The 19171-nt window shown below is 42.9% G+C and overlaps 1 protein-coding gene across 7 annotated transcripts in view; it reads right to left on the bottom strand.

Moving 5' to 3' along the window:
- PUM1 (pumilio RNA binding family member 1) overlaps window positions 1-19171 on the bottom strand; it is a 108081-nt gene that overhangs the window by 40844 nt on the left and 48066 nt on the right. For 4 of the 7 annotated variants that reach the window (XM_068269299.1, XM_068269302.1, XM_068269303.1 and 1 more), the window contains exons 4-8: window positions 17126-17234; window positions 8002-8177; window positions 5363-5538; window positions 2505-2775; window positions 2284-2377 (exon numbers count right to left, since the gene is read on the bottom strand). In XM_068269299.1, coding sequence (XP_068125400.1) covers window positions 2284-2377; window positions 2505-2775; window positions 5363-5538; window positions 8002-8177; window positions 17126-17234 — 826 coding nt within the window. The remainder of the gene's footprint in view (window positions 1-2283; window positions 2378-2504; window positions 2776-5362; window positions 5539-8001; window positions 8178-17125; window positions 17235-19171) is intronic. The other 3 variants (XM_068269301.1, XM_068269304.1, XM_068269305.1) reach the window with 1 other exon arrangement.

Genomic DNA, 19171 nt, shown 5'->3' with positions numbered 1-19171 from the left:
GTGCGTTAGGGGACATCTCCTATTCCCCTCTGTCACAATTTCGCCGCTCCCCGCCGCATTAAAAGTGGTTAAAAACAGTTTTAAAAAGTTTGTTTATAAACAAACAGAATGGCCACCAAAACAGGAAGTAGGTTGATGTACAGTATGTCCACACATAGAAAATACATCCATACACAATTAGGCCCCGTTCACACTTGCGTTTTGCCATGCAAACGGACCTGATCCGGATCGGAACCGTACGGTCCGTTTGCATCAGGTATGCATCAGGCTGCCATCCGGATCCGTGGGCAAAAAATAGCGAAATTTTAAGAAAAAAATGTTGGGGTCAGCAGAAGGTGCACCTGGTGCACCTGTAGAATCAGGTTCCTCCGCTATAGGCCTCACCTCCACCTCCGACATTCTGCCAAACAGCTCCAGCACGTCTGTCACTGCTGCTCCACTCCAGACATGCTTGGCCCATGTGTCCCCATCCGAAATGGCCGCTTGGATACGCATAGGAAGTGGGGTAGAACGTCAGGTTTTTGTAGGCAGTGTGTTCTGTGCCTTCCGTTTCCCATTGCTTTCTGTGTTCCGGATGGTGCTGTCAGGCTCAGGTCCGGCTCCGGTCCGGGTGCGTGGGCCGGAGATCCGGACCCAAAAAATAGCGCATGTTGGAAAAGAGTCCAGAGTGTACGGAACGGACGCGTGTGAACGTCCGCATAGACTTTACATTGCTATGCGGAACGTACGTTCCGTTTGTACAGTATGCGGTCCGGATCAGATCCGGAAAATCCGGATAGCGAACGCTAATGTGAACCGGGCCTTAGGCTGTATACAGCCTTCCTTTTGAATCTCAAGAGATCATTTGTGTGTTTCTTTCCCCCTACAGCTCTCATCCACTGAAGTGTCAGGCTGTTTCTTACTGCAGAGTGCAGACAGCTCTGCCGGTATGTAATTCATCAGTATGTGAAAGCCCAGCCAGCTAAAAGGACGATTTATCCAGCTTGTAAAAGATAATAGAGCAGAGAGAAGCTGCCCTAATCTAAATAACACACAGGCAGTGTGCAGAGGGACCTGAAGGGGGGAGATGCATCACAGAACCACAACACTGAAGAACTTGGCAGCCTTCCAGACACAGGGCGACAAGTCAGACAGGGGAGAGATAAGCTGATTTATTACAGAGATGGTAATAGAAGAAAGTGCTGCAGTAAGCCAGAGCACATTAGAATAGGTATAGGAACTTGTAGGATGGTAGAAAATAGGATTACATTTTTGTTACGGAGTCTCTTTAACACTGCGGTCATCAAGTGGTTAAAATGTATAGAGAAGAACATTTTACTTGGGACCAAATACCCCCCAATGAAAGCTTAGTTTGTCTTGAAAAAAAACCGATATATAGATCATTTAAGTGGCACGAGTACAGATGAAGTTATTGCTGATTAAAAAGGGACACAGCTAAAGCGTCAACACTGCTCTGGTCCTTTAGGGGAAAACAAGGTCTGGATGCGAAGTGGTTAACCTCTTAAGAAACCTAAACCTAATCAACCTGCAGCGCCCAAAAATAATACTCAGCAATTCTCAATATTCCAGCTCCATGCTGAAAGTGCTGGCACTGATAGCATCTTCCTCAGAGCAGCATCTCTGGCACGCTTATAGAAAGCTGTAAAATCTATACTGAGATTACTGAGGTCTGATAGGGAAAATATCACTTTTGACACTTGTCAATGGAACAAGAGTCCTCTGTCAATATCAGGGCTGTGGAGTCAGTACAAAAATCATTTGACTCCGACTCCAGTTTACGGGAACCTACGGCTCCAGGTAACCAAGCTTGGGCCGACTCAGACTATTCGACTCAACAGTCCGGGTCCATTTCTCCCAAATGTCAAGTAATGACTATAAATTCATCTAACTTACTTTTCCAATACAAGAAGTGAAGACAGTCCAAAATGCAAATCAATGTAACAGCTTCAGGGAGAGATAAGGCATTTATCCTCTCTAAAACTTTCTTGTAAACCAGCATTCTAGCAGTTCTGTAAAATACTTCCTATTGCAAGCAAGGAACACCTTTTAAATGAGATGACAAAGATGGGTGGCAACACGAATGAATAGGTCACGAGTCCAACAAAATGAAGATTAGGCTCCAATTCTACTTTTTTTGTAATGGCAGCTGGCCACCAAAATTGATGTGGGATACAGACCATCTTACATTCAACTTATATCAGCGAATATTTCTGAAATATTTAATTTAAGAAAAGGAACAACAACTTAATGAGCCTTAATAAGTAAACAATCCTATTACCATACCTATGTGTGGTTGGTGCGCTGCTGCCAGTGCGTACTGTTGCTGCTGTGCTGCGGTGAGCTGCTGTACTGCAAGTGCATTAGGTCTCTGGAACAACTGAAGGAAAAAAAATCCAGTATGAAACCATATGATTATCAAGCGTCACGGCTACAAAAAAAAAAAAAAAAAAAAAAAAAAAAAAAAAACACAAAAATTGCTGTATGGTGTTGCACACTGGGCATACCTGCTGCTGTGAGTTATAATCAAACAAGCCAACTGTGGTAGTTCCTGAATCCACTTGAACCTGATTGCCCTGGTAGTCAAACTGTAGGGGTTCCATGCCTACATGCTCCATAGGATCCAGTTGGACACTCTGAGATTCCATGCCACCAAAGTCTTCAACAGGTTTTGCTCCATTACTGTTGGTCAATTGAGCAAGTCCCTCTGAGCCATTCTGATTTGGACCAAGTAGATCCACTTCATTTGCAGAGTTTTGACAGTTACCTGGCGTACGGCTGAAAACAACATAACAGACTTACTAGGAAGAAAATAAAATCATATGTTTTCTGCTAAAAATATACGAGATACACTACTAAAAACTGGCAAGTCACTGGTAGGCTCTTCAGACATGTAAGAAAGCTTAAAGAGGAACTCCAGTAAAAATAATGTAATAAAGTGCTTCATTTTTACAATAATTATGTATAAATGAATTAGTAAGTGTTTGCCCATTGTAAAATCTTTCCTCTCCCCGATTTAAATTCTGACATTTATCACATGGCGACATTTCTACTGCTGGCAGGTGATGTAGCTGCTGTTTGCGGTTTTGGCAGTTGGACCCAGCTGTAAACAGCTATTTCCCACAATGCAACAAGGTTCACAGACAGGAAACTGCCAGGAGTACCATGGTCCTGAAATCACACTGTGGGGGGGGGGGGGGGGGGGGGGGTTCACCACAATATCAGCCATACAGAGCCCCCTGTTAATCAGTATGTGAAAAGGAATAGATTTCTCATGTAACAGTTATTGCTTGGGATAACGTTCAATTCTTGGTCACGGTTTCTCTTTAACTACGTCCAATATATTTTGTAGTACAAGCCAGAGCTGGCACGTTAATTCTTAATTATTTGCTTGCTGCTGACCATTCAAAACCACTGAGATCAGAAACTAGACACTGCAAACATAGCTCTAATTCAGTAGCTATATCTAAATAATGTAGTTCCTGCCTTACCATGTCTACCTTTGGAGGAGCAGAATCAATGAATCATCATTCATTGGGAGCTACTGTTATTTAACAGACTTTAAGCACAACTTCAGACACCAATAGTCTCAAGGTGCCCATTAACAGTACAATGTTTTCAATAAATGCGATCTTTCGATGCGATTTGAATGATCAAATTGTATAGAAAATGTGCCATTTATGAAGGCAATTGATAAACGATTCTTTGGTCAATTGTTCAATAGGATAAAATCGATCCGAAAGTTGGATTTTATGATCGAATTTGAATAAGAATACAGAGGTGCATAACAGCCTTCAATTAAAGAGCAATAATACGAAGATGGTGCCAGCGTCTCCTTTCCACTGACGTTTGAATTTGAAGAAAGACTCGTTCAGTAAATGTAAACATTCGATAATTAACTTCAGATTAGTTTTGATCATTCAAATCGCATCAAAAGATCGCAAGCGGTGAAAAAATTGTACCGTTAATGGGCACTTTAATGCTGGATACACGGTGCGTTCCCGCATTCGATTTCCCGCTCAATTCCTGGCCGCTTAATTATTTCTGATCACGTTTCGATGATCGTTAGGTTGATTTTCATGTATTTTCAAGTATGCCGAATCGACCTAACAATCCATCGAAACGCGAATCGGACATGTCGGAAATAATCGAGCGGCCGGGAATCGAGCGGGGAATTGAGTGCGGGAAAGCACCGCTTGTACCCAGCATTAGGCAAACTCACAGTTACAGGACCTCTTATCTGTATACACACACCCTAAAGCGGACCCAAACCAAACATTTTTTTAATTCAAAATATTTAGTTGCACTACTCTGACACATACAAAGATAAATAAACACTCCTTCAAGCCTATGAGCATTTCAGTGCATGCTTTTCACCCTTCTCATTCCATAACTAGGGTTATACAGGTGGCAGCCATTAGCAATTCCTCCTTTGCTGGACACCATCTACTTCACCAGGTTGCCGGATTCTGTCCCGGCAATATTAAAGGAAGGCAGGAGTTCCTCCAATAAATGTCAAATATTTTATATCTGTCATCATGCAGCTGAAAAAGGCTGCTATTTATTATTATAGTTTAGAAAATAGATTTTATTTCTGAAATCTTGTATTTTTAATTTGGGTCCACTTTAACTAGCCAATTACAAAAACATTTGTTAACTACCCAAGACAGAAGCTCCCCAAGTGGCAACATTTGCAGCACTCAGAGCTTCAGGTTTACTCTCCTCAGACATTTGTTCCCTGCCTCTGCTTGATGGTGCCAAGCAAAGCAGTAGGAGAGATTGTCCAGAGTTTTCTATTAATTCTTTTAGCACAAATGCTGCAGGATAGATAACTAAATCTTTAAATGGAGGTTTTTAGCTATGCAAGCAGATGAGTAGCACTCCACCACTAAGTGTCACGCAGCATTAACATACACAGGCAGTGAATTGTAAATAACTGGTACTAACAACCTGCTGTCCATTGGACACAGTGCAGGTCATTACACGGCACATATGTATAGCATGTACTGTAGGTAAACGCATGGTGCATGTGTACTTCTATTCAAATTCCCTTCTGTCTGCCCACCTGTCTTGCAAATAGTCAGAGCTTATATAAATGCTGCACCAGTGTCTAGAATCAGCCAGTCAATGTTGAACTTGCACTTTAAACGAAGCATCGATAAATGTTTAGAATCTGCACAAAAACAAGATTCATATAAAAGCAGAAGCAATTTAATGGATTAAACATGTGAACAGAGATTAACATTTTAGACTTAAAGTTGGATCAAGACTCAGGGATTTAACCTGATAAAATCAACTAATTCTTTCATAGGCAAAAAGAGCATGACACACACACACAAAAAAAAGTAGTAAAGGGATAACTCACTTTGGGTCATACCTGAAATCCTTATCCCCATCAATGCCATTCTGGACGGGCAGCCCATTAGCCTTATCCATACTGTCAGATTCCTCCTTTAGATCTCCTAATTTGTCCCCTTCATAGACACCCTTGCTTTTTTTATCCCCCTTGTCATTTTCTTCTCCTTCTGGATCCCGGGGACCCTAAAAGATTAGAAGTGTTAAAATACAGTAACCATACAAATAGTATACACAACAACTTAAAGAGTAACTGTTAGCCCCCAAAAAAAAAATCAAATTTAAATCTCTATTGCAATGTGTTAAATAGTTTGTAAGGGAGCCAAAAAGGCAATGCTGAAGTTAAAAAGCAATCTAATTTTTTTACTGTGTGGCTATCATTCAGCCTTTTCTCCAAGCTCCTAAGGAGGACGCAAAGCCGCATAGATACTGCAGAGCATGCCCATGTCTGCCCGACCCCCCTGTCCCCCCCAGGACCAGGTGCCGATGTCTGCCCGACCCCCTCTCCCCCCCCAGGACCAAGTGCCGATGTCTGCCCGACCCCCTCTCCCCCCCCCAGGACCAGGTGCCGATGTCTGCCCGACCCCCTCTCCCCCCCAGGACCAGGTGCCGATGTCTGCCCGACCCCCTCTCCCCCCCCAGGACCAGGTGCCGATGTCTGCCCGACCCCCTCCCCCCCCCGGACCAGGTGCCGATGTCTGTCCGCTCCCCCCCCAAGAGCCGATGTCTGTCCGACCCCCCAGGACCAGGTGCCGATATCTTCTCACCCCAAACAGCTGACACGGATAGAGAGCGGGAGCGGAGTACATCTACACACTTCCAGTGCCGCCACCGCAGAGCAGCCGCCACCGAGTCACATGTGAGAGAATCACGAGCAGGAGAGAGATGCACGGCGGCGGCGGCTGCTCTGCGGTGGCGGCGCTGGAAGTGTCAGCTCTCTCTCTCTCTCTCCGTGTCAGCTGTTTGGGGTGAGAAGGTATTGGCACCTGGTCCTGGGGGGGGGGGGGGGGGGGGGTCGGACAGACATTGGCTCTTGGGAGGGGGGGGGGGAGCAGACAGACATCAGCACCTGGTCCTGGGGGGGGGGGGGGGGAGAGGGGGTCGGGCAGACATCGGCACCTGGTCCTGGGGGGGGAGGGGGGGGGGGAGGGCAGACATGGGCATGCTCTGCAGTATCTGTTATGCGGCTTTGCGTCCTCCTTAGGAGCTTGGAGAAAAGGCTGAATGATAGCCACACAGTAAAAAAATTAGATTGCTTTTTAACTTCAGCATTGCCTTTTTGGCTCCCTTACAAACTATTTAACACATTGCAATAGAGATTTAAATTTGATTTTTTGGGCTAACAGTTACTCTTTAAAGAGGAACTCCAGTGAAAATAATGTAGTAAAAAAAGTGCTTCATTTTTTACCATAATTACGTATAAATGATTTAGTCAGTGTTTGCTCATTGTAAAATCTTTCCTCTGCCCGATTTACATTCTGACATTTATTACATGGTGACATTTTTACTGTGGGCAGGTTATGTAGCTGCTCCTAGCTGTTTTGGCTGTTAGAGACAGCTGTAAACAGCTAATTCCTGTCTGTGAACCTTGTTACATTGTAACAAACTGCCAAAAGTACCGCGGTACTCAGAGCTTCTAGTGGGAGGGGTTTCAGCACAAAATCAGTCATACAGCGCCCCCGATGGTCTGTTTGTGAAAAGCATTATATTCCTCATGTAAAAGGGGGTATCAGCTATTGATTGGGATAAAGTTCAATTTTAGGTTGGAGTTTCTCTTTAACCTGCTGAGCGGTCTGGACGAGCTCAGCTCGTCCAACACCGCCAGAGGCTGCCGCTCAGGCCCTGCTGGGCCGATTTCCACCAAATAAAAAGCAGCACACGCAGCCGGCACTTTGCCAGCCGCGTGTGCTGCCTGATCGCTAAGGGCTGGATCGGAGGCGGCTGACGTCAGGACGTCGGCTGACGTCACTCCGCTCGTCGCCATGGCGACGAGGGAAGCGAAACACGGAGGGCCGCTCATTGCGGCCTTCCGTGTTATTTCTTGCCGCCGGAGGCGATCGGAAGATCGCCTCCGGAGCGCCCTCTAGTGGGCTTTCATGCAGCCAACTTTCAGTTGGCTGCATGAAATAGTTTTTTTTTTATTTAAAAAAAACCCTCCCGCAGCCACCCTGGCGATTTAATCAGAACGCCAGGGTGGTTAATCCAATTGTCCTTGGCTTCCAAGGAAAAAAAAAAGGTTAGTCAAGCACTACCCATGGGAGAAAGGGGTCTCAGTGTCAGATATTCTGAAGGGACACCAAAAGCTTGCTGGCACCATCAGCGTTGCTGAGCAGTATACAATGCTTTGCTATGTACACACACTTGCTGGTCAAACTAATGCACACATCAGTGCAGAGGGCCAGGTTATAAATTAAATATTAAAATGGTGGGCTGGATAATTTGTGGGAGCTCTGGATTAACAGTTCCTTTCAGATATGTTGCATGAGGCCACAAAGCATCACAAGCTAACCTCTGACAATGCACATTTCCCTCCGCAACGCTAACCGGGTGACAGTACCCCAAATATATGCCAGGCTGTGCATTCCTGAAATCATTTGCGTTCAACAGCAATTTTATACAACTTGTTAGTATTAGCGGAGATGCACTTACGAATCCTTTCCTAAGGCAGTTGTCTCCAGGAGAGGAGCTGAGGACATACTCCACCATACTGACTCCAAGGCCTCCACTTTCAGATCGAGGTGAGAGCACAGAGTTAACTTCACTGCCAACATGAAATCCCTGACCAGGCCGCCTCTGGACCATGATCGGTTGGGAGACTGAGTGATCTATACGGAAGAAAAAAAGGGGGGGGGGGGGGGGGGGGAGGGAAAAATATATACATAAAAAAGTCACAAATTTAAGTATCTGCTTTACAAGATCAATGCATCAGTGGCAACTGGTGTATAAGCAGGTTCTTAATTATAATACCCAGTTATAGAGGTCTTGATTATTAACCCCTATTATAGTGCTCCGCATGTCTACATCGTACTGCAGTTATGCCACACTAGTGCAGTCGCAAACTGTCTCTCATAGTAACTCATCTGCTCGTTGTACCTCCTTACTTCCATCTCTGCACACATCAAATGACTTCATAAATTATCAAGAAAAGGAGACTGGTAAGAAGGAACCCACAGATGTCATGTGCCTGAAGTTTTGGAAGAAATAATGACAGACTGACTTCAAACACTGCCTCCACTGGGGAAGAGGGAGGGGAACACTGTTATAGGCATATGCAGAAGAGAGCCACCTAGTCCCTTCTGGGGACACATATATGCAGATATACACAGATAGTGTGTCCTGAATGCTTTCTTCTACTGGGCACACACAGTGCGCTACTTCACAGCCATGGATGCTTCAGGAGAAAAGATGCTAGGCTGTTGTAGTATATAAACGTCAAAACTTACTTTCTCTTACTGAATAGATTCCAGCTTCAGACTTTCTAGTTAGCATAAGCACATTCCCTTTGAAAAGATCAGAAATTACACAATAAGACTAATTTCTGTGGAGCTATGCTCATGCTGTGTAGGTTTTTTACGAAACTCTCAGACAACACTGCTAGGTGTTCAGGCAATGCAGTGTGAATTAAGATCTTACTACAGGTCATTTGTCAACTTCTCCCACCTCAGTTAAAATTGCTGCTTAGGGCACTTTTAATGAGCAAAAAGAATTGGGCATTTATTGGCTATGCTACCTTTTCTGAGGAGGTTAATATTTTAATATCAGAAGTACCCCTAAGTTCCTCTGTTTTTATCTACCACTCCATATCAAAGAAAGCTTGGAATAGCTAGAAGATAGCAGGCAAAATAAAAAAGTATGAGTTTGCATTATTACACAGGCCCTAATGCACACAAAGGTTTTTTGGCTGTAGCCATTATACATGATTATCGCAGAATGGCCTCCCAGCAGCTAGTAACAGTTATGTACACGTGGACAGGCAGTATGTTCTGTCCTATAGAAAGAGGAGGGGATGGTGGGTTATAGTAGCATGATTACCCCCTGCAGGGATGGACTGCAGTGTTCTCCCCCGGCTCTTTTAGCTGGGTGCTCCACCCGGCTAGTTTTGATGAGCACCCGGCTGTCGTCAGCTCACCACCTCCTATGCTGTAAGCAGAGAAGAAACAGCCCTGCATTTTCTCATCTTGCCCCACCCGGCTACTTTTTCATGCCACCCAGCTGGAAAAAAATTCTGGAGAGAACACTGGACCGGGAACTGGCAGAAAAATTCTGCTGCAGCCACGATTCAATAGGCAAACACATCAGTGCAATTGATGTGTGTACAGTCACATACACAAGCATTCATTTAGCTATCAGAAGTTTGAAAATCCCAGTGCTCTCCAGCTCAAGCGAATCAAACCTACAGCATGCACAACACTGACCTCAATCTGGTTCACTACAAGTTTATGAGCACACTGCCACATGCTGTATAAGCATTCCCATACCCAGAAGCAGAAAGCTGATGTAGCAAGTAGAGCTCTAGTGGTGGGGAGGTGAATTCCTCCACTTTCAGCTTCAAGCATTTTTAAATCTGGCTTTAAAATTCAAACCCAAAATATTAAAAATCTATTAGGGATAGTCAATAATTATGAGTTGATGCAAATGTTATGCAAGTCTTTGCAGGATGAAAAAAAGACAAAATCAAATTTTAAATAAACTATACATTAAAAAAAACTATAAACGTTAAAGAAACCCATTGCCAGGCTGCCACTGAGTGATGTTCTAGAGACACCGTATTCTAGTGAAGTATAGATTTGAACGTACATGTGTGGATTGGTCTTTAACCAAACTTAATGTAAACAAAATGCTAGATTACCAAGTTAAACAATTTGAAAAAATTACCCGACTTAACCTCCTTTGCGGTATTCCTAAATATAGCTCCGAGTTACCACACTGTCCTCAGAGGCTCCCTATCTCTATGCAGAGACCGCTATTTGTCACATGACGACAGAGGTCGATCTCAGCATATAGACAGAGCGCGCCCCACACCCCCTCCCCCAGAGGACAAGAGGAAGACTAGCAGGAAGTGGCCAGGTCCCGGGGAGCTGAGTAATGTATGCACTGCTACGGCTCTGCATGGGGGATGGGAGGGCCCTTATGCTGGGACCTACACTGAATGGGAGGGGTGCCCACTGGCTACCTGTACTGAAGGGGGGGGTGGGGGGGAGGAGACTGACTACCGGCACTAGTGGGGGCACTCTGGCTACTTGTAATGGGGGGAGGACTGTGTATCTGAACTGGAGGGGGGCACTGCATGGCTACCTATAACCTATACTTTGTGGACCTCTCCAGCTATCTATACTGGCGATGGCACTTTCTTCTACCCATAACGGGGCAGACTCTGGCTACTTGTAGTGGTCACTCTCTGGCTAAACTAGGGGTACAATCAGGCTACCTACACTCAGGGGTCACTCTCTGGCTTCCTAAACTTAGCGGTATGATTATTCACAGAGAAATAAGTGAACCACTTTTAGAAACTAAATCTGTGAACCATCATACCACTGAGGAGGTTAATAGAAGTGATTTGATAAATCAGCCTTAACTCAAATCATTAGAACTAAATGTAAAATATTAATCACTATACTAATAGTTGTCTAAACAATCTTTAAGAGAATATGAAAAGAAATAGTGAAGTGAAAACAAAATTCAATGTTTAAAACCCAACTCCAAGCTAATGCAAACAGGTAGCTTTGTTATTTAAGTACCTGTGTTACCTTTTCATGTCAACTGAGGGTCTGGCAACTAATAATCCTGTTTTAAAATTATTCTCGTGACCAAAAGAAGGCCAGCTAATGAAGCTGACAGCAGACTGCATGGACAGAGCTGTTGTGTTGCTCACATGCTGTTCCAACTACGAAACTGGTAGGGCAAAAGCAGCTGTCCAAGAGCGCAACCCTGGAACGCTGTGTTAACTGACAAACAGTGCATTCAGTCCTACATAGAGGGGAAGTGGAGCAGGATGCATCTCTCTGCAGCCAGAGTCAAAGAGCAGGTGGACAAGTATCATCTTACTTAGACTGAGGAGACCAACATCAAAGGACACCCAAAAACTTACTTGATTGTCACTTGAAATGATCATGAATAATCATTTCAGGCAATAAAGCATGTGTACCAAGCTTAAATGCCCCAAAAACGAGTTAAAAGACTAGAACATCTCATTTAGCTACACTGAACAGATTTGCCATGCAATGTGAGGCTTTGTCTTTGTAACGCTAGGCTCACACCAGACAGACTTTTTCAGAGCGAAGACAAGCAGATAGACTATAGAGTTCATTCACACAAGTCTGTTTTTCAATTATTTTGTTGTCTCGATCATGGATAAAGCATAGGACCATCAAGTACAACTTTCCAAACATCATACACCGTACATATGCCGACAGATGCAATGAAAGCCTAAAGAAACAGAGATCAGTTCTCACTAGTGCTTTCAAGGAAATTGGGCACAACAAATTTCCAGTTCAGGCCCTATAAACTAACTCTTCCTGGTGCAGGCCATCTTGCATGCCATGAGCGAAAAAAAGTTTGTATGGGGTAGTGAAGATTCCCCAAAGAGGAGGATGCGATCAGGCCACTCTATGTTGCTCGGCAGCTCCCTGTGGTTTTCACTGTAAAAACAAAACAAAAGAAGAGGGGCGCTCTGAGACTCCCAGTAACTTCGAGAGAAAGGTTCAGCAGGATGGGTCTCACCTCTATGTTATGTGGCTAGTACAGCGTACACAGCCCCGATGAGCAGGCGTCCCTCTTTGCCTATCCGGGGACCGGGCTCTCCGCTCTGGCGTGGTGGAAGTGACGTCACTCCTCCTGGCGCTCTACACAAGCGTGGCTGCGGGGCACAGGACGTAGATACCCAGCCGCACTGAGGTTGCGTGGCGTATGCGTCTGTGTCTCCGCATATGAACGGGGACACACGCGGCCGCCTGTATGCAATGGAGGCGTCAATTTGTCCGCGTGAGTGGAGTAGGGGAGAGGGACCGCTACTAAAATATAGCTAAAGGTTATGAGAGGAGAAGGGGGTCACAAGGGTATAAAATTTATTAAAAGACAACGCGTTTCGCAGAGGAGCAGCCTCTGCTTTCTCAAGTCATTAATCTAAAACATTTTTCACAATTCATTATATAACACACTACAGCCAATCAGCTGTGTGTGGGAAAGGTAGGATTATCGTAATGGACCTAAAGAAAGGGTCCATGTACCTTAGTGTTCCAAAGAGGGCGGCCAACAAGCCTCCAGGTATGCATTGCACATAGACTATAATGGGAAAAAAGTCCATTGTGCTAGATCAGAGGGGGGAATCAGGTAATGACAGAGCCCTCACACCATATAGATTATCCTCAGTGTATACAGCAACAGTCCCCGGGAAACCCAAAAAGAGTCGATGTACAAAGTACATACCAAAACAATATTGGAAATTATTTTGGCCCAGCACAGCACCCATAGGCTGCAACCATATACATCTAAGAGCAATACATACACGTTTCCTATTCTCACGATCATTCTTTTAGTTGCTATCCTAATCTTAGAGTACTACTGGCTGTAAATGACTCATTTCCTCCAGGCATTTACTCAACCCCCCTGGTTCCAATGTCCCCAGTTTTAAAATCCAATAGGACTCGCGTCTACATAGGAGACGATACTTCTCAAATTTGTTAGGAGGATCTATTTGTTCAATGATGGTAGCACTCAGTAACCCAAAATCCCTCTCATGGACTAAATTAAAGTCGTTAGAGACACCATGTTTAGGTTCCCCTTTTGCTAGATTTGACCGATGTTTGTTAAGTCTGGACTGGAATCTCTGGGTGGTGCGACCCACATATGCCAATCTACATGGGCATTTTAGTAGGTATATCACATACGAGCTCTGACACGTGACATAGCTCTTTATGGGATACTCTACAGAGGTATTGACGCAAAAGGTCCGTGCGCCATTTGTAATGGTTTTGCAACAAAGGCATCGTTTAGATCTACATGAAAAACACCCCAATTTGGCTCTAGTCCCTTTATATGTATTCCTGTTGGATCCCGCTGTATCCAGAGGAGGCAATCTACTAGGTGCTATGTGGCCCCTAATAGTCTTGCCCCTCCTAAAAACCACCTGGGGCTTTGGGGGGGGAGGGTCTGTTTAAGTACTGGATCACTCAATAATACTGGCCAATATTTATCAAATATCCTCTTACAGTCTCCGGCTTGTCCGGAGTAGTTGACAACTATAGGTAAGCGATTAACAATACAATTGGCAGATTCTAAATCTCTCTCCCTCTCCCTATCCTCTGGACACCTAGGTGCCAAACAGTCCTGCTGTGAGAGGGCAGATGCTCTCTCCAAGGCAGAAACAACCAATGGGGCGGGATAGCTTTTCTCCAAGAATCGTGATTCCAGTATTTTCGACTGGTGGAGAAAATCCTCTTTTTTGGTGCAGTTTCGACGTAGTCGTTTAAACTGCCCGAACGGTACATTTTTCAACCAGGGTTTATGGTGGGCACTCCGGTAATCTAAATAACCATTTCTATCTGTTGGTTTAAAATAATTTGTGGTAATAATATTGGCACTATCTGGATCAACCTTGATTTCCAAATCTAAAAAATGAACCTTTAAACTATCTGTTTCCATAGTGAAAGATAGACCTAACTGGTTGTCATTAAGATAACCTACATATTCCAGTAAGGTCTCCAATGAACCCTCCCACACGCATAAGATGTCATCTATGAAGCGGCGATGAAGGACGAGATTCGCCCGGAAGGGGTTGATGGTCGACCATATTAATTTTTCTTCTAGCCAACCCATATAAAGGTTAGTGAAGGCCGGAGCGAACCTCGTCCCCATCGCCGTTCCCCGCAACTGTAAATAAAAAGAATCGAGAAAGGTGAAGTAATTGGTCTTCAATATGAATTCAATGGATTTTAATATAAAATCTTTCTGGGCATCTGGCATCAATGGGTCACCCTCCAAATAATTGGCTAGAAGAAAAATTAATATGGTCGACCATCAACCCCTTCCGGGCGAATCTCGTCCTTCATCGCCGCTTCATAGATGACATCTTAAGCGTGTGGGAGGGTTCATTGGAGACCTTACTGGAATATGTAGGTTATCTTAATGACAACCAGTTAGGTCTATCTTTCACTATGGAAACAGATAGTTTAAAGGTTCATTTTTTAGATTTGGAAATCAAGGTTGATCCAGATAGTGCCAATATTATTACCACAAATTATTTTAAACCAACAGATAGAAATGGTTATTTAGATTACCGGAGTGCCCACCATAAACCCTGGTTGAAAAATGTACCGTTCGGGCAGTTTAAACGACTACGTCGAAACTGCACCAAAAAAGAGGATTTTCTCCACCAGTCGAAAATACTGGAATCACGATTCTTGGAGAAAAACTATCCCGCCCCATTGGTTGTTTCTGCCTTGGAGAGAGCATCTGCCCTCTCACAGCAGGACTGTTTGGCACCTAGGTGTCCAGAGGATAGGGAGAGGGAGAGATTTAGAATCTGCCAATTGTATTGTTAATCGCTTACCTATAGTTGTCAACTACTCCGGACAAGCCGGAGACTGTAAGAGGATATTTGATAAATATTGGCCAGTATTATTGAGTGATCCAGTACTCAAACAGACCCTCCCCCCAAAGCCCCAGGTGGTTTTTAGGAGGGGCAAGACTATTAGGGGCCACATAGCACCTAGTAGATTGCCTCCTCTGGATACAGCGGGATCCAACAGGAATACATATAAAGGGACTAGAGCCAAATTGGGGCGTTTTTCATGTAGATCTAAACGATGCCTTTGTTGCAAAACCATTACAAATGGCGCAGGGACCTTTTGCGTCAATACCTCTGTAGAGTATCCCATAAAGAACTATGTCACGTGTCAGAGCTCGTATGTGATATACCTACTAAAATGCCCATGTAGATTGGCATATGTGTGTCGCACCACCCAGAAATTCCAGTCCAGACTTAACAAACATCGGTCAAATATAGCAAAAGGGGAACCTAAACATGGTGTCTCTAACCACTTTAATTTAGTCCATAAGAGGGATTTTGGGTTACTGAGTGCTACCATCATTGAACAAATAGATCCTCCTAACAAATTTGAGAAGTATCGTCTCCTATGTAGACGCGAGTCCTATTGGATTTTAAAACTGGGGACATTGGAACCAGGGGGGGTTGAATAAATGCCTGGAGGAAATGAGTCATTTACAGCCAGTAGTACTCTAAGATTAGGATAGCAACTAAAAGAATGATCGTGAGAATAGGAAACGTGTATGTATTGCTCTTAGATGTATATGGTTGCAGCCTATAGGTGCTGTGCTGGGCCAAAATAATTTCCAATATTGTTTTGGTATGTACTTTGTACATTGACTCTTTTTGGGTTTCCCGGGGACTGTTGCTGTATACACTGAGGATAATCTATATGGTGTGAGGGCTCTGTCATTACCTGATTCCCCCCTCTGATCTAGCACAATGGACTTTTTTCCCATTATAGTCTATGTGCAATGCATACCTGGAGGCTTGTTGGCCGCCCTCTTTGGAACACTAAGGTACATGGACCCTTTCTTTAGGTCCATTACGGTAATCCTACCTTTCCCACACAGAGCTGATTGGCTGTAGTGTGTTATATAATGAATTGTGAAAAATGTTTTAGATTAATGACTTGAGAAAGCAGAGGCTGCTCCTCTGCGAAACGCGTTGTCTTTTAATAAATTTTATACCCTTGTGACCCCCTTCTCCTCTCATAACCTTTAGCTATAGTTTAGTAGCGGTCCCTCTCCCCTACTCCACTCACGCGGACAAATTGACGCCTCCATTGCATACAGGCGGCCGCGTGTGTCCCCGTTCATATGCGGAGACACAGACGCATACGCCACGCAACCTCAGTGCGGCTGGGTATCTACGTCCTGTGCCCCGCAGCCACGCTTGTGTAGAGCGCCAGGAGGAGTGACGTCACTTCCACCACGCCAGAGCGGAGAGCCCGGTCCCCGGATAGGCAAAGAGGGACGCCTGCTCATCGGGGCTGTGTACGCTGTACTAGCCACATAACATAGAGGTGAGACCCATCCTGCTGAACCTTTCTCTCGAAGTTACTGGGAGTCTCAGAGCGCCCCTCTTCTTTTGTTTTATGAGCGAAAAAAAGACAGCCCAGGCAGAGCATCTGCATACATTTTTTTACAGTGACTAGTATTTGGTACGTCAATGTGGAAGACCCGATAGTGACCCCGCCCTGCACTGTATGATAAAGCCTACCCAAACAACTAGAAAGTGGTGAAACCCTCCAAATAAAGCATACCAAAAAAAAAACAAAAAAAACGGGAATCTGCCATTGAATTGCTGTCAATTGTCAAAAAACCCACAGAAACTCACTGATACAAAGACATATTGATGAACACAGAAAATGCATTAAAAACATACATCAAATATACTGTGACCATACTTCATCAAGCTAGTGTGGACATAGTCTAAAGCTTGCTTCTGTAAAAAATAAATAAATAATCTGCCATCACCATAATTGGGAGTCTTGTGAGCAAGAACCTGAATCTATTGCCCAAAAATCCAGTTGAATAAAAGGGAAAAAAAAAGTCCTGATAGAGGAACCACCAACATAACGTAATATACAAAAAGATTGAAAAAAAGTTAAGCTTTATAATGTGCATAAAAAAAACACAAGTTAAATATAATTTAGTGAAGATCACATACAGTCCAAGTAATTGCCTGAGCATAAATATGCACAAAGAAAAACAAGACGTTGCTTACCTGAAGCCCCCCATGCACTCTCCCTCCACTGATCCCCCAGAAATATTCCTTTTGGTCCATCCTTGTTGGAGTCGTCATTCTCCCAGAATTTTTTGCCTGGCAAGAGTTGCTGGAAAAAGAGAAAAGATACTTAGAAAAAAAAGTTTACATAAACACAAGGAAAACATGAGATGAAAAAAAACCTTCCCACAAACCCTTGCAAAACTTGATCTCAATACGTTTATACACATACAAGTGGTGTAGTCATAAAGAATCAACTTGAGAATAAGGGTGGATGGTAAAAGAAGAAAAAAACAATCAGAAGCAGACAGCCTGCACAGAAAGTGGGACATGGCCCACATCCATATTAAAAGACTATTGCTGTTTAAATTATTTTTTAAAGAAGGGCATAAACTACCGTATTTTTCGGACTATAAGACTTTCCAGACTATAAGATACACAAGGCAAAAAGAAAATTATGCTAAACCCGATGCATCCATGGTCCAGGAGCGTCTGAAGCCCCATCTACACCATACAATTTTTGTCTGATTCAATTCATGGATTCAATTCAATCCAACATGTCCAATCGGGATTCGATTTGATTCAATTTGCCATTGCAAAACAATGGCAAATTGAATCGAATCCCGATCGAACATGGTCGGTTTGAATTGAACCGGACAAAAAAAAAAAAATTGTATGTTGTAGATGGGGCTTTGTGGACCTTTCCTCGCCCAATTATTGTCTTCCTTATTTGCCCTTCCTATTGTTATCCTTCTCTGCCCCCCTTTGTTCTCTGTCCATGTCCTTAGGTTTCATCCCGTGTCCTCTGTCTGCCAGTGTTCCTGCATCCTATGTTGCCCCGTCCACATGTCCTCTGCCACGCTTCCCCCATCCCCTCCAGTGTACGCTGTCTGTCACCCTGTCCTATGCCCCCTCCGGTGTCACAGTCAACTGTCCCCCTCTGGTGTCACCGTCACTTGTCCCCCTCCAGTGTCCATTGCCCCTTTTACAAACAGTGAAGGCTGCTGATTATTGGGAAGTATCTTCAGGCTGCAGAGGTAGCCGCACAGAATCTGAAAGCATCTACAATAATAACTTATTTTTCTTCTCCATAAAACATAATTCCCCGGTTTCCCTGGTTCTTATTTGATACATCTGCCGCACAAAGGAAGTTGCAGGGCATGCTGGGTTTTCTTTTTTCTTTTTCAATTCCCCTCAGACTTGACTAATGCTGCTCAATTGGCTGAAACCTCTTTCCCTACCGTTTTCCCCTCCCACACATCTGTTCCTCTCTGACTGGCCAATATTTCTCAGGCACTTTCTACTGCAGACCTGGGTGGCAGTGTCTGAAGACTGGGAGGGGGGGGGGGGGGGGGGGGGGGGGCAATGATACACAGACAGAGTAAGGGAGGAAATGATGTCAAGCTTGGCTTCAAGGTAGACAGACAAAATGGAAAATCCTAAGAATGATTTTCTCTTTTTTTTACTACAGTAAAGTCACTGAAATTAAAATGACTGTGATATATAAAAATATATATATATATAAAAATATATATATATATAAACATATATATATATAAACATATATATATATAAACATATATATATATATAAAAATATATATATATATATAAACATATATATATATAAACATATATATATATATAAACATATATATATATATAAACATATATATATATATAAACATATATATATATATAAAAATATATATATATATAAAAATATATATATATATATAAAAATATATATATATATAAAAATATATATATATATAAAAATATATATATATATAAAAATATATATATATATAAAAATATATATATATATAAAAATATATATATATATAAAAATATATATATATATATATAAAAATATATATATATAAAAATATATATATATATATATATAAAAATATATATATATATATATAAAAATATATATATATATATATAAAAATATATATATATATATATAAAAATATATATATATATATATAAAAATATATATATATATATATATAAAAATATATATATATATATATATAAA

This window comes from Hyperolius riggenbachi, chromosome 2, assembly GCF_040937935.1.
Source record: "Hyperolius riggenbachi isolate aHypRig1 chromosome 2, aHypRig1.pri, whole genome shotgun sequence".
NCBI classification, from domain to species: domain Eukaryota; kingdom Metazoa; phylum Chordata; class Amphibia; order Anura; family Hyperoliidae; genus Hyperolius; species Hyperolius riggenbachi.
This window is presented reverse-complemented; position numbering and strand designations above follow the sequence as displayed.